This window comes from Bos mutus, chromosome 2 (genome assembly GCF_027580195.1).
Source record: "Bos mutus isolate GX-2022 chromosome 2, NWIPB_WYAK_1.1, whole genome shotgun sequence".
In the NCBI taxonomy this organism is placed as follows: Eukaryota; Metazoa; Chordata; class Mammalia; order Artiodactyla; family Bovidae; genus Bos; species Bos mutus.
The window spans coordinates 6,221,952-6,249,792 of record NC_091618.1 but is presented as its reverse complement, the minus strand read 5'-3'; the positions used below and the strand labels follow the sequence as shown (position 1 = coordinate 6,249,792).

The 27,841-nt window shown below is 50.8% G+C and overlaps 1 protein-coding gene across 1 annotated transcript; it reads left to right on the top strand.

The window, feature by feature from the left end:
• Nucleotides 1-12,513: 12,513 nt before the first annotated feature.
• LACTBL1 (lactamase beta like 1) lies at nucleotides 12,514-27,197 on the top strand. The gene is made up of 6 exons (XM_005905177.3): nucleotides 12,514-12,577; nucleotides 15,056-15,165; nucleotides 19,040-19,197; nucleotides 20,661-20,899; nucleotides 24,407-24,512; nucleotides 26,020-27,197. The coding sequence occupies exons 1-6, from the start codon at nucleotides 12,529-12,531 to the stop codon at nucleotides 26,999-27,001; spliced, it is 1,644 nt and encodes a 547-aa protein (XP_005905239.2). The 5' UTR covers nucleotides 12,514-12,528; the 3' UTR covers nucleotides 27,002-27,197.
• The last annotated feature ends 644 nt before the right edge of the window (nucleotides 27,198-27,841 follow it).

The window sequence follows — 27,841 nt, the reverse complement described above, 5'->3', positions numbered from 1 at the left end:
GTGGTTCAGTGACTGAGAATCCGCCTTTTATCCAGGGGATGCAGGTTCTATCCCTGGTCTGGGAATCAAGATCTCACATGCCTTGGAGCAACAAGGTGTATGCGCTGCACGTGAAACGGAGCAACAGCCGATGGCCCTTGCCTCTCCCACCATGTCCTCTGCCTGCCTTTTGTCTGTGGAAAACTCTAGTCAAAGAACAAGTTTAATCAGAAAAGTGAGAAATGTGGAAAGAAAGAAAACAGTCAAAGGAGACTAAATAATAATAATAACAATGTAGTCATTAAGTATATTCAAGAACCTCTGGTTCTATCTCAAAGGCTGTAGATACTGTTCTGAGCCATATCTTGTGAGCCGTCTTATCGATACTAAAACACCAGGTGAAGAAGTTAACTGCATGATGACCAGACTGTACCCAGGACATAAGCTGCCATAATTCTGAGAACTGACCACAAAGAAATGGGAACAAATGGCCCCTGGAACTGAAGATTGACTGTACTTAAAGCAACCAAGATGAGGCTGGTCAGACCAGTGATGACCAGTTTGAAGGTGATGGTCAGCTGACTGTGCTGTTCCTGCACGTAGCCCCTCCCCCTCATTCTGTCTACGAAAGCTCTCACTCCCTACGTGTCGGAGCAGTTGGGGGTGGTGGGGGGTGGCGGAAGACTTTAGACAGATATCCGCCCCCCTCCCCCCTCAGTTGCTGGCATCTGAAATAAGGCAAGCTTTCCTTTGCACCCGCCTGGCCTATTTATTGGCTTTTGAGCAGCTGGACCCACACACTTCTTTCGGTAACACACGTAGAGTCCATATGCCACACGGAAGATCCTGAATGATGAAACAAAAATTCCATGTGCTGCAACTAAGATCCAACAAAGCCAAATAAATAAATAAATGTTAAAAAAAAAAAAAAAAAAAGATTGTGTGGCTATCACATCCGCTTTGGTGCACTAGATGCACACTTGGACCTGCCATAACAGTGAAGCCACTATTATAGGTCTGGGAGGGCCCATCGAGGATCTGTCTGACTTATGAAGTTGCTCGTGCTCAGGGAATATGCATTACTTGCCAGGAACGTTGACCTGTGGCTCCAGGGGGCACAGTGGCCTCCGGATCTGACCAAATGGCAAAGGGGTTGTCTTGGGTTCTGACCACTGTGAACGTGGTTTAGGTGTATGGAGTGGCTGTTCTCTTCCACCAAGCCGGCAGCAGCGAGACTCTCAGGACCCTGATGAGTACCTTAGTCACGTGCAGGACTTCCCTGCTATGATACAGTCTGCTGATGAAATGGTCTCGATGGCACTCCTTCCAGCTGTCCACACGAAATTCACTTGCTCTTCCACACTTGCTACCTGCAGGTGGGGGGTATGAATGAGGCTTGGCAAGGCTGGTTTGGGGAGCAATGACAGTAGCCATCCTCTCAAGATCCTCCGTGGGCACTGAGGAGGTGGACAAACCCCCCTGATGGGTCAGGCAAGTGTGACGACTCCTGGGTGCTTACGGAAGTAAAGGTTCCGGGAAAGGACAGATCGACTACCTCATCCCAGGCACATGACAAACTCTGGCAAATCTAGGAAGAATATACACAGTGAGCTCAGGAAATAGACCGGGGTAGAGGGCTAAATACCCTCTCTCCTCTTCTTCCAGACCTGAACAGACAATGCTAAACAGCCTCAATCAGCTGCCCGTGCCAGGGCCAGGGCATTAATCTGTCACAGTAATAGACCATTCCTACCTGCTCTCACCGTGCTCAATTATGGGAAACCTTATCGGTGTCTCACTCTTTGACGATGGCAAGGGGCCCTGCTCCCAGCAGCCCACAGCCTACTAGTACCTGCTGTGCCTGGGGCCTTTACAACCATGTTCTCATCCTCCTCGTGGATGATTTTTTAAAAATTATTTATTTGGCTGCTGCTGCAGCTAAGTTGCTTCAGTCGTGTCCGACTCTGTGCGACCCCATAGATGGCAGCCCACCAGGCTTCCCCATCCCTGGGATTCTCCAGGCAAGAACACTGGGGTGGGTTGCCATTTCCTTCTCCAATGTGTGAAAGTGAAAAGTGAAAGTGAAGTCACTCAGTCGTGTCCAACTCTTAGTGACCCTATGGACTGCAGCCCACCAGGCTCCTCCGTCCATGGGATTTTCCAGGCAAGAGTATTTGGCTGCACCAGATCGTATTTGCAGCATGCAGGATCTTTAGCTCAGGCATGTGGGATCTAGTTTCCTGACCAGGGATCAAACCCAGGCCCCCTGCATTGGGAGCTCGGAGACTTAGCCACTGGGCCACCAGGGAAGTCCCCCATAGATGATGCTGAGGCCTGCCAGAAGAATATTGAGCCGTGGTGCCCTTTGTAACCCCTAAACTGTCCTGCATTCTGGATATCGGTCCTTCCTTGATTTCTCCTTGGACCTAATGGCACCTGCATACAAACTTTCATGATCACACAAGACTGGTGGGCAAGGCAACATTTTCCAGCACCAACCTCAGTGCCACTGACACAGCATGTTCCCGGGTATTAAGTACATGGCTTTCACCATTTTATGCAGGTTTCCCTCCCATCAGTTCAGTTCAGTCGTGTCCGACTCTTTGCAACCCCATGAATGGCAGCACGCCAGGCCTCCCTGTCCATCACAAACTCAAGGAGTTCACTCAGACTCACGTCCATCGAGTCAGTGATGCCATCCAGCCATCTCATCCTCTGCCATCCCCTTCTCCTCCTGCCCCCAATCCCTCCCAGCATCAGAGTCTTTTCCAGTGAGTCAATTCTTCGCATGAGGTGGCCAAAGTACTGGAGTTTCAGCTTCAGCATCATTCCCTCCAAAGAAATCCCAGGGCTGATCTTCAGAATGGACTGGTTGGATCTCCTTGCAGTCCAAGGGACTCTCAAGAGTCTTTTCCAACACCAACAGTTCAAAAGCATCAATTCTTCAGCGCTCAACCTTCTTCACAGTCCAACTCTCACAACCATACATGACCACTGGAAAAACCATAGCCTTGACTAGATGGACCTTTGTTGGCAAAGTAACGTCTCTGCCTTTTGAATATGCTATCTAGGTTGATCATAACTTTCCTTCCAAGGAGTAAGCGTCTTTTAATTTCATGGCTGCAGTCACCATCTGCAGTGATTTTGGAGCCCAGTGATCCACAACCTCTCTGGAAGAAAATCACCCTGGGGACAGCCAGGGCTCTCACTGTCAAGGTTATCATCACTCCATAGCTCAGGATCTAACCACACAGCTTTGGACGATTTGCTGGCCAGCTAGGGGAGTAACCACACCGGCCAACATCTCCTGCTGTTTCTGGGTTAACACTTTGAGCCAAGTCAAGAAGCCCATGCAGTGACTGTGGCAGCAAGCCCAATGTCCCCAGGCTACTTCTCCATCTGAACCTGGGGCTTTTTCTCTAGACTTGGCATGGACTCCATGGCCAGATGGCTCAGGCCTCTGTGATGGGCTTTGCACGATTACTGCTCCAGGCCTCCCTCCAGCATTAATCCATCATTGCCTGTTTGGAAGTGACTTATCAGCTCAGTTGAATCTACTCTTGTTTTTTTTTTTTTGGTAATATTTATTTATGTGTTTGGCTGCACTGGGTCCCAGTTACGGCAACCAGAATCTTCAGTTTCAGCTTAAATTGCAACATGGACACTCTCATTTATGGCATGTGGGATCTAGTTCCCTGACCGGGGATTGAGCCTGGACTCCCTGCACTGGGAGAGCAAACTCTTAGCTACTGGTCCATCATCGAAGTCCCTATACTTATTGATTTCTACTCCCATTTGGTAGGCTTATGTTTCATGAGCCCCTAGGCCAGAGGATGGGCCTTGGAAAAACAATTTGGACTGTACTAGAAGACCCTAGTGGCACACTCCAAGTTTCTAGCAGCAGATGGGCTCCAGAGGGGCCTCCCTTCCCAAAGCAGAAATGATTCCACACAGTCTCTACTTCCCACGGGCGGCTCCTACCCTCAGCACCGCAAACAATTCCCCTGGGGTCTGAGCTCAGATCATGTTTTTTTTACTTGCAAGACTAATCTTTCATTTGCCAAAAATAATGTAGAGTAGGGGATGGGGGTGAGGGGTCCATCTCCCGCAGCACACTCTAGGAGGTTTCCAGCTATATCTCGTCCCCCATGTCTCTCTCCACAAAGACAAGAGGTTGGACTGATGACCCAATGCCTCCAAGTTTCCCCAGTAAAGCCGGATTTGCATCTGTGCTGTGTGACTTCACCTTCACTACTTACATCTCCTGGACCTTGGGGCTCAGTCTTCAGATCATTTCTTTACTCCTTCTCACTCTCTTGGTGGTTTTAAATATCATTTTACTGGGACTTCTCTGTGGGCTAGTGGCTAAGACTCCACGCCCCCAATGCAGGGAGCCCGGGTTCAACCCCTGGTCAGGGAACTAGATCTCGTACACCGCAACTAAGACCCGTTGCAGCCAAATAAATAAATATCATCTACTGGTACATGTCAGTGACTTTCTAAACTGTATCTTTGATACAGACCTCTAAGTCCCAGACTCTAATGTTGAACTGCCTGCTTCTACACCTTCACTCGGACATCTCAAAATCCAGAGTCCATCCTGAACTCTGCCTCCTCTTAAACGCTCTACCACGTGTGGGCTTCCCCATCTCATTGTAAAACTCAGCCCTCCGCTTCCAGTTACTCAGGCTGAAAAGTTTGGAGCTGGTCCTGACTCCTCTCTCCTTCTCTCACATCCAGCTCTAATTCATCAGCGAGTGCTATTGGCTCTACCTTCCAAGCGGTTCAACTCCTGGGTTGGGAAGGTCCGTTGGAGATAGGTTACCCACTCCAGTTTTCTCAGGCTTGGTGGCTCAGCTGGTAAAGAATCTGCCTGCAATGCGAGAGACCTGGGTTTGATCCCTGGGTTGGGAAGATCCCCTGGAGAAGGGAAAGGCTACCCACTCCAGTATTCTGACCTAGAGAATTCCGTGGACTGTATAGTCCATGGGGTCGCAAAGAGTCGGACATGACTGAGTGACTTTCACTTTCATTTTCCAAGCATATCCAGAGTCTCTATTCTCACCGCCTCCCCTGCAGCTCCATGCCACCACCATCTCTCACCTGAATGAGACCCCGGTCTTCCTGCCCCTGCCCTTCCCCTCTAGTCCTCTCTCAACACAGAAGCCGGAATACTTGCTTCCTTAAAATTGTGTCAGGTTGGAATTCCCTGATGGCACAGTGGATAATAATCCACCTCCCAATGCAGGGGACACAGGCACGACCCCTGGTCCAGGAAGATCCCAGACACTGTGGGCAACTAGGCTGGTGTGCCGCAGTTACTGAGCCCACGCTCTAGAGCCTGTGAGCTGCAGTTTCCGAGCCTGTGTGCCGCAGCTGCTGAAGCCCGTGCCCCACAGCAAAGAGGAGTGCCCGATCTACACAACTACACAACAAAGACTCAGCGTAGCCAAAAATAAATGCTTTTGAAAAAAGTGTCAGGTCACGCCCTTCTGCTCCAAACTCTGCAATGACTCCCATCTCACTCAGAGTGAGAATCACAGTCCCTCCCTCGGCCTGTGAGGTTCCCTATAACCTCGCCCTCCTCTATCTTTCTGACCTCGCCTCTACTCTGTGCCTCACTTAACCTGCTCAGCCACTGGCCTCTTTGCTGTTCTGCACACTCTTACTAAGGCTCTGCCATGGCCTCTCTTCCTGTTGTCAATAGGCCCTTACTCCCCTTCGGTGACTTGCCAAATGTTTCTTTCTCAAGGAGGCCATCCTGACTGCCCAGTTTAATACTATAATCTACCCCCTTTTACTAGGTTCTACTTACTTTTTCATAGCATGCATCACTTAAAAAAAATTATTTATTTGTCTGCACTGGCTCTCAGTTGCAGCATGTGGGATCTAGTTCCCTGACCAGGGATTGAGCCTGGGCCCCCTCCCCTGCATTGGGAGTGCGGAGTCTGAGCCACTGGAGCACCAGAGAAGTCCTGCGTTTATCACTTGCTAATATACTGTTTAGTATGCTGCCCTACTAGAATAAAGGGAAAGGAATAGGAGAGAGTAAGAACAGAAAAAAGGGGGGAGAAGGAGAGTGGAGAAAAGGAGAGAGAGAAGAGACCCTAGGGACCATGAGGGGAGCCCCCCGTCTGATGGTAACGAGTGGTTATCATTTTCCAAGCATGTGCTGTGTGCAGCACAGAACCGTGTGCTGTCTGCATGTCGTATGTAATCCTCACCTGGACCACGAAGGACTAGGTTCTATTCCATTACCTGGTTTTACAGATATGCACACTGAGATCCAAGAGTAGCCAAGGAATCTGACCAAGGTGACATAAATGATAAGTGGTGGAGCTGGGATCTGAGCCCCCAGTGGTCTAGTGCAAGGGTCCACTGGGCAGGTTTTTAGACTGCAGGTTGAGAATTTTTATTTTTCCAGAGAGCAGTGGGCAGCCATGAAAAGTTATTTAAGCAAAGGACTAATATGATCTCTCATCTATAAAGAGGATGAATGCCCCAGGTTGTTGTGGAGATTATCTTGGTTCATGGATGGGAAGCTGGTGGACAAATGCCTAGAGAGATTGGGGGGCACCCAGGTTGGGCTGGAAGAGTTTACAGGTGGTCATCTGCTGCCACCATGTGGTCATTTTGCTGTATGCCATGATATGGATTCTGGTCTGGCTAAATTTGGTAGAGGTGGCCTGGTCTGGGTGGAGAAACTGCTTTAAGGCTGGGGCAAAGGGCAAGGGAACAGAACTCTGGACAAATATGTATGCAGGTTAGGAAACAATAGTTAAAACTGGATATGGAACAACAGACTGGTTCCAAATAGGAAAAGGAGTACGTCAAGGCTGTATATTGTCACCCTGATCATTTAACTTCTATGCAGAGTATATCATGAGAAATGCTGGGCTGGAGGAAGCACAAGCTGGAATCAAGATTGCTAGAAGAAATATCATTAACCTCAGATATGCAGACGACACCACCCTTGTGGCAGAAAGTGAAGAGGAACTAAAAAGCCTCTTGATGAAAGTGAAAGAGGAGAGTGAAAAACTTGGCTTAAAACTCAATATTCAGAAATCAAAGATCATGGCATCGGGTCCCATCACTTCATGGCAAATAAATGGAGAAACAGTGGAAACAGTGGCTGACTTTGGTTTTTTGGGCTCCCAAATCACTGCAGATGGTGATTGCAGCCATGAAATTAAAAGATGCTTGCTCCTTGGAGGAAATTTATGACCAACCTAGACAGCATATTAAAAGCAGAGACATTATTTTGTCAACCAAGTTCCGTCTAGTCAAGGCTACGGTTTTTCCAGTAGTCATGTATGGATGTGAGAGCTGGACTATAAAGAAAGCTGAGCGCCGAAGAATTGATGCTTTTGATCTGTGGTGTTGGAGAAGACTCTTGAGAGTCCCTTGGACTGCAAGGAGATCCAACCAGTCCATCCTAAAGGAGATCAGTCCTGAATGTTCATTGTAAGAACTGATGCTGAAGCTGAAACTCCAATACTTTGGTCACCTGATGCGAAGAACTGAGTCATTGGAAAAGACCCTGATTCTGGGAAAGATTGAAGGTTGGAGGAGAAGGGGACGACAGATGGTTGGATGGCATCACCGACTCAATGGGCATGAGTTTTGAGTTAACTCCAGGAGTTGGTGATGGACAGGGAGGCCTGGGGTGCTGCACTCTGTGGGATCCGCAAAGAATTGGACATGATTGAGCGACTGAACTGAACTAAAAGGGCAAGGGAAGAGCTCCCAGAGAGGAGCTGGTGTCCTGGGGGTGAGGGTCTTTATCAGCAGAAATGCAGAACTCTGGAGTGGATTAAAGTGAAGTGAAGTGAAAGTCGCTCAGGCGTGTATGACTCTTTTTGATCCCATGGACTATACAGTCCATGGAATTCTCCAGGCCAGAATACTGAAGTGAGTAGCCTTTCCCTTCTCCAGGGGATCTTCCCAACCCAGGGATCAAACCCAGGTTTCCCGCATTGCAGGTGTGTTCTTTACTGGCTGAGCTGCAAGAGAAGTCCAAGAATACTGGATTAACTGATTAAGATATTGAGCCCTGGTTTGCCAGCGCAAACCAGAATGAGAAGTGATCCTTCCCTGCGTGTGTGCCAAGTCGATTCAGTTGTGTCCGACTCTGTGAGACCCTCTGGCCTGTAGCTCACTGAGTTCCTTTGTTCATGGGATTTTCCAGGCAAGACTGCTGGGTTGCCATGACCTCCTATAGGGGATCTTCCCAACCCTGGAATCGAACCCACATCTCTTACATCTCCTGCATTGGGAGGTGGGTTCTTTACCACTAGGGCCACCTGTGAAGCCCAGATCCTTACCCTAGAAAACCTCATAGTCTGATGGGGAGATAGCATGGGAGAGGCATTAGTGTCTGGGAAACAGCGAAGACTCCTGGGTTCGAATCCCAGTCCTGCCATTTCCTGCGGACTTCACTTCTCAGAGCTTCATTTTCCTCACTGGGGAATAAAACCTGCCTTGTGGGATTGCTGTGAGGACCACGGATGTAACACAGAAAACACTAAGCACCTGTGCGTCTAGCCTGCTCAGAGCCTCAATAAAGACGAAAAAAGCAGCCAGGTACAAGGGGAAAGAAATCCTGGGTCCCAGGTCCCTTGCTGTCACTGAGTTCTCTATGTGACCTTAGCAAGTCAGCTCCCTCCCTGCTCATTGTCTGTTTCACCAGCCATACAATGTGGAGCTTGGACAAGATTAACTCAGATCTCTTCTCACTGTAATTTATCAAGCCCTTTTTCTGGGTCAGCCCAGAATTCTAGTCGCCAAAGAGGAAGATTCAGAAGGCTTGCCTCCACCCATTCACATACTTGATCTTGAGCATTGGCCGAACAGAAGAATTCAAGTCCTGTCCAGTCGTAGGGTGATTGGGAGGCAATTATGATGTTCTATTGAGATACTGATGTGAAAGCTGGTGCAATCCATGAACTGCAGAGGAGCCTTGCTCCTCAAAGTGTGGTCCACGGACCAGCAGCAATGTCATCTGGGAGTTTGTTAGAGATGGAGATCCTTAGGTCCCACCCCCACCCACTGACTCAGCACCTGCAGTTTAACTGGATTCCCTACCTGCATCTAGAATGAATTGGAAAGTGCTCTGGGGCAATGGTTCTCAACCTTGACCACACAGCAGAATCAATGAGGATTTTTCAAAAACTGTGATGCCTGGGCTGTATCCCTGGGGACCTGTGGGGGGTGGGACCCAGACACTGGTGGTTTTTATAAGCTCTCCAAGTAATTCCAATGTGCAGCCATATCTAGTGTAAAGAAGGCAAACACATTCTCTCTTTTGTGTCAACTAAAATAAATAGTAGCAACTTTCTGGAATATTCACTGGGGAAGATCTATGTCTGCCACAGGTGCTGAGTAGGAAGTGTGGCATAAAAGCCAAGTTAGAAAAAGAAAGTAACTTTGACGGAACCCTTCCTAGGGGCCAGGTTCTGGGCTACCTCCTTTGCACACACATATTACAGTTTAATCCTCACAATAACATAGACATCATACCCATTTTATAGATGGAAAAACAAAGAGGGCCCCAAGGTAGTTACAGAACTGGGATTTGAACAGAGTTATGTGAACATGTATGGACTTCGCAGGTGATTCAGCCATAAAGAATCCACCTGCCATTGCAGGAGGTGAGATTCGACCCCTGGGTTGAGAATATCTCCTGAAGAAGGAAATGACAACCCACTCCAATATTCTTACCTGGAAAATCCCATGGACAGAGGAGCCCGGTGCTACAGTCCATGGGGTGGCCAAGAGTCAGACATAACTGAGCGACTGAGCACACATACACACAAATGAATATGTAACAGCGAGGCTGACCCCAGTGGTCTTCAAACTGTGTTCCTCGGAGCCCAAGGTTCCTCAGAGGTCGCTGGAGGGGCTGGTGTGGGTGATGGCAGTTCTGGGAGGCCCTAGGGTCGAGTCGAGGCTGTTTCCTGGCAGTTCCCATCGGCTTTCCTCCCTACATGGGGCTGGGCAGACACTCCTCTTGGAGAGAGCATTCCTGGGCCCGGAGCATTTCGGGTCACGTGGTGCCACGCAGTCTCCCTGACAGATGTGCCCCCCTCCCCGCTGCTCGGGGACCCCAGAAACTAATCCCCTTGGCGTGTGACACACGGAGGGATTAGTGCCGGGAAATCGGAGCCACATCTGGCAGCCTCCGGGGAACCGGCAGGGAGCTTGTGCAGGGCCACCCTCGTACCCAGGAACACGGGGGCTCCGGGAGGCGCAGGTCGGAGCTGCCCCGTCCTCCTGAGCCTGCCAGGAGAGGGTGAGTCAGGGGCAAGCCCCAAGGGCTCTGACAAGGCTTGTTTCTGAGGCTTGAAGCGGGAGGAGGAGCTGGAGGTAGAGACAGTGGCAGGGAGAGCGACCGACTGTCCCGGATCCCCCCGGACAGAAGGGGTTTGGGGCTTTCGTGCTGAAATCAGGACAGACGGGGCAGGCCTGGGCAACCAGGGTTTTCCCTGAGTTTGTTTCCCCTTGCCTTTGAAGCGGAGCTTCATAAAATGGGGACGCAGTCCTTGTCCTGGAAAGCCTCGTAGTGTTGGTGGGCGGGGGAGACAACGTGGGAGAAGTATTCATGTCTGGAAACCGCGAGGGCTCCTGGGTCTTCATCTTCCCTCCTCGTCTTCTGGCATTCCTCCGGCTCCCTCTTCTCTTTTCCAGCCTCTAGGAACTCTCTTCTGTCCACTGACTCAATTTCCCCACTCACAGGGTCTCCTGGACTATAGATCTGACTCCTCAAGGGCTGGAATCTTTGACACCATGGAGAGACTGAAGAACCAGGTGAGGCATAGCCCCACAAAACCTTGCTCATAAATCACCCCTACATCACCTTCCTTGTCATCACTCACATTTCTAGAGTTTGCACGGCAGGCCGGGAACCGTTTCACATGTTTTCTGGGTATTAACTTATCAAATTCTCAAAACAAACCAGAAATGGAGCCTCCTATTTTTCCTGTCTCAGGGGCCCTGGCTGGAGTGTCCCCAACTCAGTCCCAACCACCTGTTCAATGAAACTTTCCTCCTGCTCCCACCCTGAGGCCGAGCTCAGCGGCATCTCAGAGCCCCCAGAGCCTTGTGGCATGATCTGTTTACATCTCTTTCCCAGAGGAATGATTATAACAACGTCAGCTACGACGTTTACCATTTTTTAGACGAGTCCTTTCCTTCCTGTAACTGCAGTTTGCCCACCTGGAATTAAGAAGTTTCAACGAATGCTTGCGAAGGCTCGTCAAGAACTTTGGTTGAGTAGCTCTGCACCTAGCTGTGTGACTCTGGGCAAGTCACTTAACTTCTCTGAGCCTCATCTGTGATGTCAGGGCACTAAGGGCATCTGCCTCAACAGGGCAGTGTGATATGCCTCTGAAAAGGCTTGGCACAGTGCCTGCAGCACTAACTGGAAGTGTTTCCAGGAGACTAAGTTTGCCTTGAGGGACATGTAGCTCTTCCTGGGGCCTGGTCACTGCACACAGTGACTCCTTAGATTCCTTCCCACCTCCCCACCAGGCCTCTTCCTCACCCTCTGTGTGTCTTCAGGCCTTGGTCTCATCTTACAACCCCCGTGTCCTGCCCTCGCCCACCTCCCAAGCATGTCTCGGCCCCCACGCTTGTCTGAGGGGAAGGCCCCTGTTTCTCTGACCCTCACCCTTCCTTGAGCTCTCCAGGCAGGTCCCTTTTCACTGCAACGTTTTAAAAAATATTTATTTCTATTTATTTGGCTGCACTGGGTCTCAGTTGCAGCACACAGGTTCTTTCAGTTGCGGCATGTGGGATTTAGTTCCCCAACTAGGGATCGAACCCTATCACACTGATAATCGTAGAACAACTGCTGTCCTAGAGAGAGAGCTGGATTTGCACTGCAGTGGAGGCTTAGGCCGAGTGCCCTTGGAGGGACCTGGGTGAAGAGAGCTGGGGAAGGCTTCATGGAGGAGGTGGCATTTCAGCTGGTCTTAGATATCTCGCTAAATACATAGGAGAGAGGGGGCATGCCCAGCAGAGGAAACAGGCGAGGCACAGGCACGGAGGTCTGTGGGGCAGAACTGTCAGAGGGGCCGAACTGGGGAGGTGCTTGGTTTTACAGGTGCGAAACTCACCCCAAGCTGTAGGCTCACCTGATGTCTGGGTGGACCTAAGGTATAGGACTCATTTGAAAAGACCCTGATGCTGGGAAAGATTGAGGGCAGGAGGAGAAGGGGACGACAGAGGATGAGATAGCTGGATGGTATCACTGACTCAATGGACGTAAGTTTCGGTAGACTTTGGGAGTTGGTGATGGACAGGGAGGCCTGGCGCGCTGTGGTTCACAGGGTTGCAAAGAGTCGGACATGACTGAGCAACTGAACTGAACTGAAGGCATAGGAAGGGCCAGGCCGGGGGAGTCCCTCTCTCCTCCCCGTTGCTGACCTCCTGTGTGGGCCTGATTTGCCCTTCCCCTTCCAGGCTGGCAGGCAGCTCAGTCTGCTGAAGGTGAAGAAGAAGTGGCTCTTGCCGGCTTCCTGCAGCTTTTTCTTCGTGCTCTCTGCGCTCATGACTGGCTGCTTCCTTTGGCAGTATTACCTCCCCAAGCTGAAGAGCGGTGAGTGCCAAGCCTCCTTGAGTTGCTCCCCGTCCCTGGAGGTCCCTGTGGGCTTTGGGCTGCCACTGCTGACCTGAGGGAGGACCACAGATTCAGACTCAGGAGCTCTGGCCTCCATGCGGACTCTAGCGCTCATGAACTGTGCACCTTTGGGCTGGTCTTGTGTTCCTTCTGTGCCTCGATGCCCTTCTGTGTAACCTGAGGATCCTAATGCCCCTGGGGTTTTCTTAAGCCACCGACTCTGGGGGGCTGCATAAAACTCAGGGTCCTCCCTCCCATAAAGTGTAGTTTCTCTTGCTCTGCCTTTAGCCCCCAGGGTGGAATCTCCAGGCTCTACCTCCCTTTAAAGGCACTCCTCCAGCTTCAGCTAAGACCCTGGGAGGAACATGTGCCGGTGTACGGGGACAGCAGCTGCCATTTCTTGACTCTGCATCCTGGGCTGGTTAAGGCTCAGCAAATGAACCTCCAGGGCAGGTAATACCCTGGCCCTCTGTTGCTATAGCAACCCCTGGGCCCATCGGCCTGCTGGGATCCCGGATGGTCCAGAGTCCCAGGTCTCTGCTGCAGCTGGGGAGAATGTCTCTCTCTGTTTCTCTGAGTCATCCTGTGTTACAGATGCCAATGGCTCAACAAGGTGGCCTGGGCTCCCAGAATCCTGCAGATTTTTGCAGAAATGCCTCCTTTTATTTTCCTGCCAGCTTCTTCCTCTCCCAGCCAACCCTTTCTTTCTAGAGTAAATTCCTTTATCAAGGGCTTCTTTGTCCCTCTAGCAAACAGTCCCCGAGTGGGTAGGTTGGCCTGTTCTCCAGGGCCGTGCTTCTCAAACTATCAAACTACCAATCTGTGGCAGACCAGCCTTATGAAATAAATTAAAAAATGAATTATATTAGGGAAATAAATGAAAAAGAAAGACTGCAAAATAGAAGCCCAGGTTTTCAGTAATTAGTTTCAACATTCACAAGATTACTCTGAGAAACTGCTATAAAAGTTTCTAAATGTTTTCTTTCCAATTTTGTACGTAATTTGTCACAAATGGGAAACAGTTTATGGAACTCTCCTGGGTCCACTAACTACAGTGATCTGCGTCCTCATCCTCACATAGGCATCACCTGAGAGGTTGTTATTAATAACAATGTGGATGAAGTTGTTGAGAGATCTTCTGAGGGTTTGTGATTTTCCTGCTTGGGACCCTGTCATCTGATACTGGGTAACAAACCACCTAAACCCACTGGCTTCAAACAGAGTGATTGATCATTTCTCGTGATTCTATGCGCTGGCTGGCAGTTCTCCTGCTGGTCTAACCTGGGTTCTCCAATGCAAGCAAGTTCTGTGGACCTCTCCCCCATGTGGATTTTCCCTCTCAAGGTCGCTATCCCAGGCTTGTCCACAAGAGGGAAGTGTTCCAAAGCAGCAAAGGCGGATTAAGGTCTAGCTTTGGGAGGTGCACAATCAATTCAACATCATTCTTACGGCCAAAACAAGTCACACAGCCCCTCTGATTCAGGAAGTGGGAGGGTCTCAAGAGCTTGTGGCCACAGTGAACCTCCATCAGGGAGCCTTCTCCCAGTTCTGGGTGGTCTTGGGAGGCAGTGGAAGGTTTATTTAAGTGAACCTTTTTTATTTTTGAAGCACCTCACCAGACACAAGACCTGCTGGCACATTTTTTAAAAAATAATTTTTATTGTTTTTGGCTGCGTTACACAGTCTACAGAATCTTCGTTCCCCAATCAGGGCTCGAACCTGCGCCCCCTGCAGTGGAAGTGCAAGCTTAACCACTGGACCACCAGGAAAGTCCCTGGAAGGTTTAGGAAAAGGTGGTTCTTATACTCTTGGGGGGTTCTCACAATCTTAGCACCCCACACCGTCCTTAAAGGATGCGGGGAGGTCTGGGGGCCATAGAGATGGTCTCAAGCCTGAATCATGTCCTGCCAACTTCCATACCTTCCCTCTGAGGGTGCAAGGAAGCATACGCCAGGACAAAAGCAGAATGGGACTCAAACCCAGATGCCCGGATGCACTGCTCTGGGGATGGAATGAGTCCTTCCTGGTAGTTTAAGCCTGGAGCCTCAGCAGGGACCTGAATCCACTTCTCCATTCAGATATATAATCAGAGCTGGAGAAAGGGGGACAGATAGAGATGTTGCTATGGCTGCCCCTCAGAGGTGGGACCTAAGTATACAGAGGGAGGAGGCTGGACATATGAGACAGAAGGGCTGCCAATGGGCACCTGTGGCCTGACTTGTCTCTCGAAGGCCAAGCCGCAGGTGGTGAGTGTGGGACTGTGCTGTCTCCTCCCAGGCAGGCTCTGCCCTTTGCTCTTGACTGCCCAGTGCTGGTACCTTGTGGTGAGGGGGTGCCAGCTTGGAGGGCTGGCCCTAGGGCATGAGCCTGGCACTTGCTGCCACCTTCCCCCTCCTCAACGATGACCCCTAGACTCCTGATCTCTGTCCTTCACTCATTTTGTGATGTTCCCTCCAGGTTCCTTGGGACCAGAGGTGACCTCTGCCCCCGTGAGGATGTGTCCCCAGCACCCTGAGCCTGTGCCCCTGGCCCACCCCCTCCCCGTGTTGAAGGAGGCCCTGGAAAAGGTCAGTGATGGCCCAGGAGAGAACTGACCGTGTGGGCTAGGCCAGGCTGGGGAGGGAGGGCACACCCTCTGCACTGGGGTTGCATCCATTATTCAACATACAATTCTCGAGCACTCGTTCTGTCCTACATACCAGTGTTATGGCAGAAAGAAGACACTGTCCTGCTCTGAAGGAGCTACTAGTCTGGAGTGAGGAGAACAGTCAATATAATAAACATTTATCACAAGAGCAAGAGTGAGGACAGGGCAAGTTTAGGGGTCACAGGACTTGGAGTCACGGAAGGCTTCTGGAGGAAGTGGTGTCTAAACTGAGAGCTGAGCAGGCAGGAGATACCCAGAGGATATGTGTGTATATAGTAAGGGAGCTTGGGGGTGTGAAGGGTGTGCGCCAGATAGAGGGAACAGCATGTGCAAAGGCCCAGAGGCAGCAGAATCAGTATGAGACACATGTAGAGAATTACGAGGAAATTCAGTTTATTGGGGGCCATACATGGCGGTGGAGAAAGATGAGGTGGGGAGGATCACAGAGCCATTGTAATATGATTAAAGACGCTCCATGAAATTAAAAGACGCTTGCTCCTTGGAAAAAAAGCTATGACAAACCTGCTGCTGCTGCTAAGTCGCTTCAGTCGTGTCCGACTCTGTTCGACCCCATAGACGGCAACCCACCAGGCTCCCCTGTCCCTGGGATTCTCCAGGCAAGAACACTGGAGTGGGTTGCCATTTCCTTCTCCAATGCATGAAAGTGAAAAGTGGAAGTGAAGTCGCTCAGTCGTGTCTGACTCTTGAGACCCCATGGACTGAAGCCTACCAGGCTCCTCCATCCATGGGATTTTCTAGGCAAAAGTACTGGAGTGGGGTGCCATTGCCTTCTCCGATGACAAATCTAGACAGTGTATTAAAAAGTAGAGATGTCGCTTTGCCGACAAAGGTCCATCTAGTCAAAGCTATGGCTTTTCCAGTAGTCATGTATAGATGTGAGAGTTGGACCATAAAGAAGTCTGAGCACCAAAGAATTGATGCTTTCTAATTGTGGGGCTGGAAAAGACTCTTGAGAGTTCCTTGGACTGCAAAGAGATCAAACCAGTCAGTCCTAAAGGAAATCAACCCTGAATTCTCATTGGAAGGACTGATGCTGAAGCTGAAGCTACAATATTTTGGCCACCTGATGTGAAGAGCCAACTCATTGGAAAAGACCTTGATGCTGGGAAAGATGGAAGGCAAAAGGAGAAGGGGGTGGCAGAGGATGAGATAGATAGCATCACCGACTCAATAGACATGAATTTGAGCAAACTCTGGGAGATAGTGAAGGACAGGGGAGCCTGGTGTGCTGCAGTCCTTGGGGTCGTAAAGAGTTGGACACAACTCAGCAACTGAACAAGAACAAGAACAACCCCACATTACACTTACCATTGCAGGATGGCCGACACTAGAGGGCGCTGTCAGTCAGGTCTAGTCTGTGCCATCGAGACCCCGCTCACTGGGGTCACACATCTTCAAGCAGTCAGTTCAGTTGCTCAGTCGTGTCCGCTCTTTGTGACCCCATGGACTGCAGGACGCCAGGCCTCCCTGTCCATCACCAACTCCCGGAGCTTGCTCAAACTCATGTCCATCCAGTCGGTGATGCCATCCAACTATCTCATCCTCTGTCGTCCCTTTTCCTCCTGCCCTTCATTCTTTCCCAGCATCAGGGTATTTTCCAATGAGTCAGCATTTCGCATCAGGTGGCCAAAGTATTGGAGCTTCAGCTTCAGCATCATCCTTCTGACGAATATTCAGGAGTGATTTCCTTTACGATTGACTAGTTTGAGCTCACCTTAACAGACATAAAGATCAGAAAGTGGAATCTAGAAAAATGATACAGACGAACTAATTTGCAAAGCAGAAATAGAGACATAGACTTTGAGTACAAACCAAACATATGGATACCAAGGAGGATAAAGGGGATGGGATGAACAGGGAGACTGGCATTGGCATGTATACTCTACTATGTGTAAAATAGATAAGCAGTGAAAACCTACTGTATAGCACAGGGAACTCTACTCAGTGCTCTGCGGTGACCTAAATGGGAAGGAAATGCAAAAAAGAGGGAGTATATGTATACATATGGAGAAGGACATGGCAACCCACTCCAGTGTTCTTGCCTGGAGAATCCCAGGGACGGGGGAGCCTGGTGGGCTGCCGTCTATGGGGTCACACAGAGTCGGACACGACTGAAGTGACTTAGCAGCAGCAGCATGTCTAGGTATGGCTGATTCACTTTGCTGTACTGCAGAAACTAACCCAACATTGTAAAGCAACTATACCCTAATAAATTTTTTTTTAAAAAAGGAGTGTATATGCAGCAGTCTGGGGGTGGCGGCAATGGGGAAGGGTTTGAAATTCGGTCTGTGGGACAGATGAAGGAAAGGAGGGTGACGTGTTCATGTAAGAGCAGGCGTGGGCCAGCGCGGAGAGACACAATCCCTGCCTGCAAATACACAAGAAGCTTTTGTGAGGGAGACAGAGCAGAAGGCTGCTATTTGCCTCCCAGGGGTGATACTAATTAGAAACAATACAGCAACAATAATAACTGTAGCTGCCCTCTCCTGAGAACCTGGCAAACGCCTTGCAGCATGCTAACTTCCCTTTGTGTTATCACCTTGTGAAGCCCTAGCCAAAGAGGAGGAAACTGCGGCAAAGTTAGCACAGGTGGAGTTCCCGGGTGGTCCAGTGGTTAAGAATCCGCCTGCCAATGCAGGAGACGTGGTCCAGGAAGACCCCACAGGCCCGGGAGCAACAGAGCCCATGTGCCTAGAGCCCATCCTCCCCAACTAGAGAGGCCGCCGCAGCGAGAAGCCAGAGCACCGCAACTAGAGAAAGCCCTCCCGACCACAGGGACCCAGTGCAGCCAAAAATACATAAATTAGAGGAAAAGTTAGTCCAGGGGTGGAAACTACAGGTAGACTGAACTCAGTTCAGGAGATGTCAGATCTCTTGGCCAGGAGATGCTGGAGTGAGCATGGGGTTCCAATCCCAATTTCCCCCAGCCATGAGCCACTGGGGCAAGTCGCTTCATATCTCAGATTTTCTCACCTGTAAAGTGGGGCGGAAATCAGCACTGACTTACTGTGAGGATTAAGCAAGACAAGGTATGAACATCATTTTGTATTGTGTCTTGACACATTCTAAATGTCCAATAAGTGTTAGCAGTTAATCATCATTAAACTTCATCACCGAAAATAATGAACTATTAATATTTCCAACAAATGTTCAAAGAGAGCATTAGGGGCCCTCTACAAATACTGAATTCTCCAATGCTAGGGGTCAGACGAGGCTTTTGCTGTTGTTTAGTTGCTGAGTTGTATCCGATTCCTTGTGACTCCATGGACTGCTCTGTCCATGGGATTTCCCAAGAATACTGGAGTGGGTTGCCATTTTCTTCTCCAGGGGATCTTTCTGACCCAGGGCTCGAACCCACATCTCCTGCACTGCAGGCAGATTCTTTACTGCTGAGCCACCAGGGAAAGCCCTGGATGAGGCCTACTGAAGGCTTTCTAGGGCATCAGACAAGGGTTTGGTTAGATCAGTGGTCTTAACCCCTCCTTCCTCTTATATATTTCCAAGGAAATGTTTCTTTGAACGAAAATGTTATGAGGAAACTTTACATACAAAACAGATTCCAGGGGATCTGCTCTGATTGCAGCTGAGTGGTGGCCAACCCCATGGGACATAGTTTGACAGCCTGAGGTCTGGAGGCTCACTGGGGCTCCCTTCCAGCCACTGGCAGGGAGAACAGAGGGGAGCGAGACAGGGCGTGCTGTGTGCAGGGGGTGGAAGGGCCCAGTGGGGAGAAGGACACGTGTGCTCTAAGCCGCCCGCTCCTCTCTCCCCAGGTGGGCCGGATCCTCCGCCAGGCCCTGTCTGCCCCGGGCCTGGCTGCCATGTCTGCAGTTGTCATCCACAATGACACCGTGCTCTGGACTGGGAACTTTGGGAAGAAGAATGGTTCAGACCCAGCTTCTGGGCCCCCCAACGAGTACACCATGTACCGGTCAGCTGGGGGACCACCAGGGTCTGTGGCGGGGCCGAGGGATGGGATGATGAGGGGCACTTGGGAGGCAGGAGGACTCATGAGAATTATGACTGGGTGAGGGGGCGCGGATCTGAGCTACCAGGGCCCTTTCTTAAGCCTTGGCAATTTCATAGATGAGGAGACTGAGGTCCAGAGTGGACCAGTGAGTGCCTAACATCACATCACAGGGTAACAGGTCAGGAAGGAATCCCTTCTGGAGAGTCCTTAGCCCCAAAGCTCCCAAACTAGAAAAGACCCCCTTGTGTTCCACCCTACCCCCCTCTATGTGACACAAAGGAGCTGTAACCAGTTCCTGGGTCCTCCAGCCAGGTTTCCGACAGCCAGCAGCAGTGGCCCGGATGGAAGCAACATGGGACACACCCTCAGTCTCCCCCCCACCCGGTGCTGCCTGTGGGATCCTCGGCCCTCACGGTGTGAAGTGAATACATTCGCTGCCAGGGATACTTGTGAGGGTTCCAGGGGTTCCAGTCAGGCTGCAGCTGCTATGTGCCAGCCAGGGGGCAACAATTATATTTGCTATCACCTACTGAGGGCTTCTCTGTAGCTTAGTGATAAAGAATCTGCTTGCCAAGCAGAAGACATGGGTTTGGTCCCTGGGTCAGGAAGATCCCATTGAGAAGGAAATGGCAATCCACTCCAGTATTCTTGTCTGGGAAATCCCACGGACACAGGAGCCTAGTGGGTTACAGTCCATAGCGTCGCAGGTCGGACACGACTGAGTGATTAGACAAAAAGAAATCACCTACTGGGCACTTACTACCTGCCAGGTATGTTGCTAAGTACCTTGCATGCATAATCTTGTTCAAACCTTTCTAAAATCCATGAAACAAGACAATGAAATTACATCTCAGAAAAGTCTAGTATTTTTTTCTAAGGCAACTCAGCTGGCGAGAGACAGAGGTATGATCCCAACCCGGGTCTGTCCCAGAGTGGGGAGTTCCTGGTGAGGGCCTGGTGTCGGGGAGATGCTCGTGGTGTCCATCTGGCCCTGCCTCATTGCCTGTGCTATGTTCTCAAGCATCTCGATGGCATTCCACAGAGGCTTGTGGATTTCCACCTGAGATGGTGAATAAGAGTGGGCTCAGTGCTTTCCTGGGCTTGTCAGCTGGCTCATTGGGTAAAGAATCTGGCTGCAATGCAGGAGATGCAGAAGACACAAGTTTGATCCCTGGGTCAGGAAGATCCCCTGGTGGAGGGCATGGCAACCCACCCCAGTATTCTTGCCTGGAGAATCCCATGGAGAGAGGAGCCTGGCAGGCTACAGCCCATGGGGTCACAAAGAGATGCGACTGAAGCGGCTGAGCTCACATACACACAACGCTTTCCTGATTATACCAGAAAGTCGGAGGCTGGGGTACAGGGTGGAGGTGGATTGTGGAGCCAATGATGCCCACTGAACCCTTGTGCCTCTCACTGTCCAGAATCTCCAGTGTCTCCAAGATCTTTCCTGTCCTGATGCTGTACCGCCTATGGGAAGAGGGCATCGTGGCCTCTCTAGATGACCCTCTGGAGCGGTACGCCAGCGCTTTCACCATTAACAACCCATTGGGTATGGCATCAGCCTCCCAACAAAGGAGTCTGGTGGATGGGCTGGAGGAGGTGGGCCCAGCCCCAAGGCCTTCACCCGTCACCCTCCGAAGGATGGCCAGCCAGCTGTCAGGTGAGTGGCTCTGAACTTGATCTGCTGCTGCTGCTGCTAAGTGGCTTCAGTTGTGTCCAACTCTGTGTGACCCCATAGATGGCAGCCCACCAGGCTCCCCCGTCCCTGGGATTCTCCAGGCAAGAACACTGGAGTGGGTTGCCATTTCCTTCTCCCATGCATAAAAGTGAAAAGTGAAAATGAAGTCACTCAGTTGTGTCTGACTCTTCTCGACCCCGTGGACTACAGCCTACCAGGCTCCTCCGTCCATGGGATTTTCCAGGCAAGAGTACTGGAGCAGAGTTGCCATTGCCTTTTCCAATGATCTAGCTTAGCCCAAACCATTTCAGGTGGGGGCACCAAGAAGCATGTTCTCACCCAGCCAGGCTGGGCCCACTCTCTGCTCTGTTTCCACGTGTAATGTACATATCATACAACATATATACATATACACATATATTATGTGTGTGTGTCTATGTATATATATGAATGTGCATCACGTATCTTTGGAAGGAAAGTAGAAATTAAACCATTGGTTTGCCTCCAGGGAGAGGAACTTGGTGGCTGGGGAGAAGAGGCGGGGGGGGGAACATTTTTCATTGTATACCCTTTGGTGTCTTTGGGATTTTGAATCATGTAAATGAATTATTTATTAAAAACTACATAAAATGAATAATGATAAAAGATGTCCTAACAAGACAAGATGAAGTCTCTACGGTGGAAGGGCAAGGGCAGGCTGGGATGCTGGAAGACAAAAGCCAGTGGATAGGAATTGGGGAGGAATGGGTGGGAGGGAGTCTGTGATCTGTGGTGACTGCCCCAGCCAAGGGGAGAAGGCAGGCACCAAGTACACCACCCCAAAATGCCTTCTATTGTTCAAATTTTCAGTCATCAACCCATCTAGATGGTGGGAATGCATCACAAGTGCCTACTATTTCATCATTTGACAAAGTGTATTCAGGCCTGAGGTCTCAATCTATGGACATGGCTGGTTTTCGCTCCCATTAGCAGAGGGTGAACCTGAGGCTCAGTCAGAGAATGGAACCTCCTGAAATTGCCTAGGCAGGAGAGGATCAGGGGAGGGTGGCCCAGTGGCTAAGGGCACAAGCACTGAAATTCCAACTCTGCCTCCTAGCTGTGTGATCTAGGGCAAGTCATGTAACCTCTCTGAGCCTTGTTTTTCTCCTCTGTAAAATGACTAGTTCGTGCTATTTTGGGGAATTAAGTGTGCTAATGAATGTCAAGCACTTGGCTGACAGCAGGTACTTTTCAAAGTAGCACTGGTTATTACAGTCAGGGGTAGACCTAGGTTTATTGGGGCCTGATGCAATTTTGGGGTCCTTTTAAAAAATATTCCTGATAGCTCAGTTGGTAAAGAATCTGCCTGCAATGCAGGAGACTCTGGTTCAATTCCTGGGTCAAGAAGATCTGCTGGAGAAGGGATAGGCTACCCACTCCAGTAAGCTTGGGCTTCCCCTGAGGCTCAGCTGGTAAAGAATCTGCCCGCAATGTGGGAGACCTGGGTTCGATCCCTGGGTTGGGAAGATCCCCTGGAGAAGGACAAGTCTAACCCAATTCCAGTATTCTGGCCTGGAGAAATCCCTGGACTGTATAGTCCATGTGGTCGTGAAGAGTGGGACACAACTGAGCGACTTTCACTTTCACAATATTATAAATTCAAACTTAGATACAGGCCTTGGAAGGGGTCAGGCTTTTGCTCCATGAACCTCCTGTTAAATCCACGCCTGGTTATAACCCGAACCTAGGGCTCCCTCTAGGGGTACATTGTGGACTCTTCATCTATAGCCAAGGAACCCAGCACAGGGCTCCATGTTTGCGGTCATTTTAAAAATGCCCTACATGTCTTTTCTCAGTCCCGAAGGGACCAGCTGACCACAGGGCTGCCTGGATAACTTACAGGCTCCCAGTGTCTTTTATGATTGACCTTCACCCTAGTCTGGAGCTTTCTTCCATTCTGAGCTTTTCAGGCATTCTTAGTCAGGCCCTGCAACAACTCCCAGGGAGATCAAGGCAGGTGCTTCAAGCCCACTTTACAGTGAGCAAATAGAGGCTCAGAGAGGTAAAGCACACGGTTTGTGGTCACACAGCAAGAAGTGCTAGAGTCAGCATTTAAACCCAGGACTTGGGACTTCAGCCCCCAGTTGTTCAGGCCAAAAGCCTGGGAGTTAGTTATCCCTGGAACCTCTCACTCCCATACCCTCCATATCCCTTCCAGTACCAAATTCTGTTGGCTCCACTATCAAAATATGTTCAGAACCCAACCCCTACTCACTCGTCCAATCCACCATCATTTAAACATGGACTTTTGCAAGTCTCCTTACAGGTTTCTCTGTTTGCCATTGCCCACCCCCCTTGCCCCCCAAAGTCTGCTGTCACATAGCAGTCAAGCTACCCCGATAGATGTCAGATTATATCATTGCTCTGCTCAAACCCTTTAGCCCCGTCCCAATTAGAGAAGAGACCAAGTCCTTCTAGTATCCTATAGCACCCTACAGGTCTGGTGCCTGCACCTCCAATCTCTCTTATCTCCAAAGCCTCCCTTTTTCTCACTCCTCTCCAGCCACACTGGCTGTTTCCTGCTGATCCTCAAACATTCCCACCTCAGGGCCTTTGCATCTGCCGTTCCCTCTGCCTGAGACATTCTTTCCTCATGAAGTGTGTGGCTCACTTCCTCACCTCTTCCAGGTCTCACCTGCTCAAGGGTTGCTTTCCCTGTGATGCCTTCCTCTGACCACTTTGTATAAAATAACAACCCCTCCTTTCACACATGTAATTATTTCCCTCCATAGCACGAGTATTATTTGCTAGTCTGTCTCCTCTGCTAGAATGCAGACTCCGCATGGGCAGGGACTTTGTGTGGCTCACCCGAGTCCCAGCACCCAGAACAGCCTTTGGCACCGAGCAGATGCTTGAACACTATTGCTGAGTGAATGGATGGGAAGAATCCTAATCCTGCGAGCCTTCCCGTATTGTCACATCCAAAATAGAAAACCCCAAGTGGTCAGAGGAGTCAGTTCCACAAGACATATTTGGGCAGCAACCTCAAACACTTTAAGGAATCAAAGGTCTACGGTTGATGACAATCATGCTCAGCATTTTATTTCACTGAAGCCTTACACCAGCCCCGTGATGGGAATTATTTCCGTTCTGTTACAGATGAGGGGACTCTGGCTCAGAGAGGTTAAGTGGCTTGCCCAGCAAAACACTGGCAGGGGACTTCCCTGGTGGTCCAGTGGTTAAGACTCCATACTTGCATTGCAGGGGCATAGGTTCGATCCCTGGTTGGGGAACTAAGGATCCCACATGCTGCATAGTGCAGAAACAACAACAACAACCCAAAGGACACAAAACACGGGCAGGATTAGAGTCCATGCTAGAGGCTTTTTTTTTTAAAGCTAATTTTATCGTTATCTTTCAACCCATGGAAGGTGGGGGAGGGGTGCACCCAGGGCCCCCCCTATCCCACCCTCAGCTGACCCAGCAAATCTGACCGTGGCTCCTCCCTAGGGCTGCCCCGAAGGCTCCGCTCCACTTCGCTGTTGTGGAGGGGCAGCACCCAGGAGGCCCTGAGCCTGCTCAAGGACGATGTGCTGGTGGCGGATCCAGGAACCAGGTGAGGGGTGAGCCCTGATGCCCCGCCAATGCCAGGAACCTTACAAGGGCACACACTCGTCCTGGGAGACAGCCCGTGTAACCGTATCCTAGATGGTCAGAGCCAGGAAAGACCTCAGGGATGACTGACAACTCCTGTTCCACATTTGGGGAGACTGAGGTCCATGGACGGATGGCAGAGCAAAGCAGTGGGGGAGCCGGGCCCAGATCCAGCTCTGTTTGAATCTCAAATTCTTTCAATGAATCAACTCAACATTTATTGAGCACCAACTCTGTGCTTAGAATGTGCAAACCTGAGAAACAGCAGCGAACGGATCCACTTGGTGCCTCCTCATGGAGTTTGCATTTTTGCCAGTGAACATTCTTATTGCTAAACAGATAAACAACATAAATACAGCTTTTTCCAAGTGCTGGAAAATAAACGGGATGCTGATGGGATAGGGAGTGGAAAGCTGGGATAGCCACTGAACAGAGAAGCTGGGTTCCTGGAGCAGTGGGGCTGTGAGCTGGACAGAGGACAGGGGGCACTCGCCTGCCTCAGATGCCCCCTTCTGGGCCCTGGGCAAGTGCCCTTTTTCCAAATTTGCCCCTCTGCTTCTCCAAATCCTGAACCTCAGGGCCCACCTCTCTTACGGAAGAAAGGATCTAAGACTTAGCCATCTGTAGGCTAGAGTCCTCCTTCCAGCTCTGACACTAACTTCCTGAGCAACCTTGGAGGAAGCATCTGCTTCTGTGAACTTCACTTATCTGCAAAAAAAAAAAAAAAAAGAGCCTGGACTAGAGTTCAGGAATGTCTAATAGTATCTGTGCATTTTCACCCATTCCTGTGCCTTCCTGAGGCACTGTTTTAGAGATTCTGAAACAGCGTCTGCTCTGGGAAAGAAAGTGAAGTGAAGTCGTTCAGTCGTGTCCGACTCTTTGTGACCCCATGAACTGTAGCCCACCAGGCTCCTCCGTCCCTGGGATTTTCCAGACAAGGATACTGAGTGGGTTGCCCTTTGGGAAAGAAAAGCGACTCCCTATTGATTATTGGTGTCTGCCATGGCTGGGAAGAAGGCGGTGAGATCTTGCCCCCTAGTTGCTATCCTTGAGCTACATGATCACTATCGATACTTGCGCCACCCAATCCCAGCAATCCGAGGCTCATTTTCCTGATAAAGTAAATTATACTAATGTGTAAAGTAGATTTGTTTTACCACTTTCCCAGGTGCACTGCTAAGCCTAGGTCTCTGCCAATCTGCTGTGTGACCCTGGGCAATTCTCTGCCTCTCTATGGGCCTTCCTCTTTCTGGAAGGAAGAATAAATACTGAGCTGTATTCAATGATCTCTGAAGTCTCTGCTAGGTCTGACCATCTCCGATGCCGTGAAGCGGGTTCCTTTCCTGTCCACCCGATGAAATGAAACTCGGAAGGCTTTTCAGACAATCCGAGCAGGTGGGAAGGGGTTATCTGGGGCCTGGCGATGCCCATCCTAGGCTGCAGGCCAGCTTCCACCCTTCCTCTTCCAGGTGCCACTATAGCACGCTGGCCTTCTCGCTTCTGGCCCACGTCCTGGCAGCCCACACCGTCCAGGGTGACTACCAGCGCTGGATCTTGGAGAAGGTGCTGGAGCCATTGGGAATGGCAGACACGGGCTTCGACCTGACGCCTCCTGTGCGTGCCCGGTTGGCAGTGGGCTTTTATGGCAGTGGGCGGCTGGCACCTCTGTACGACCTGGGCTGGTACCGGCCGTCGGGCCAGATGTACTCCACCACCGCTGACCTGGCCAAGCTGGCCATGGTGCTCCTGGGAGGTGGGCCCCAGCGGCTCCTACGGCCAGACGCGTCAAAGACGCTGCTGGCGCCACTGCTGGCCTGCCCGGGCGCCTACTTCGCCAACGAGACGGGCACGCCGTGGGAGTTCCACGCGCAGCGCGGCTACCGAGTGGTGCGCAAGGACGGCGAGCTGGACGGCTACGCTGCCACCTTCTCCCTGGTACCGCCGCTGCGCCTGGGCCTCACGCTGCTCCTGGCCGGGCCGCGGCCGCCCGGGCCCGACCTCGTGGCGCAGGCCTATGACGTGCTGCTGCCGGCCATGGAGAGGGCCCTGCGGGGGGCCGAGCTCAGCCCGGCGCCGCCGCCCAGCACGCGCCCCTTCACCGGCTACTTCACCTTCTCTAACTTGACCTTCTACGACGTGCGCCCCGGGCCGGCGGGCGAGCTGCGCCTGCGCCAGTTCGGGCCCCGCGTGGAGGCGCTGGTGCCCGCCGCGTTCCGCACGCTCACGCTGCGCCACGTGCGCGGCCGCGTCTTCCAGCTGCACGTGGCCCGCGAGTTCCCGTGCGCCCTGCCGCTCGGCGACTCCTGGCTGTCCCTGGAGGCCCAGCACGGGCAGCTGGTCAACTTCTACCCCTTGGACCGCCACGGGCTGTCCCCGGGCTTCGACGTGCCGGGCCTCAACACGTACAGGGTGTTGCGGCTGTCGCACAAGCCGGTGTTCAAGACCCAGTGACCCTGGACTCCGTTTTCCCTGCTGTTGCCTCCCAGCTGTCCAACCTAGTTTTGCAAAGTAAGGCTGCATGAAGGTTTGCTGGAGAACCTGAGGAGTTGGCAGCGTGGGGTAGGGCAGTGCCCCTCAACGTTGTGGTTCGTGGACCACCGCCGCTCGCCAGCTGTTAAGTTATCCATGGGAGAGGAAGAGTTAGGTAAGCATTTAGAAACTGTAATAACGAGTTGACAGAGTACTTTTGTGTGTGTGTGGAATCTGAGACAGAGTATCATTGTATCTTTTAAAAATCAACCTTATTGAGTTATACTTTTATGTAAAAGGAAATGAACACATTACCAGGGCACAGTTTGATTTTGACAGATATGTATACCCTTCCCCACAATCAAGATAATAGAAAATTTTCATCACTCGCCCAAACATCCCTCCTGCTGCTTTGCAGCCAGCTTCCTTCCCTGCTCCCAGCCCTGGGCAACTACTGATCGACTCTGTCACTTTACATTAGTTTTAGCCTGGAATTTCGTGTAAGTGGAATCACAGAGGGTACTCTTTCGTGTCTGCCTGCTTTCGCTCAGCAGGATGTGTTCGAGGTTCATTCATGTCTTTGTGTATATCAATATTTTGCTTTTTTCATTGCTGAATGGTGTTGGGTTGTACAGATATGCCACAATTGGTTTATCCTTTCATCTTTCGATGGGTATTTGGGTTGTTTCTAGATTGGGGCTTTATGAAACAGCATTCCTGTATAAGTCTGTTTTTGTGAATACATGGTTTCGTATCTCTTGGGTAAATACCTAGGTGTGACTGCCATGCAGTTTTATAAAGCACTGGTACCGTTTTATGTTC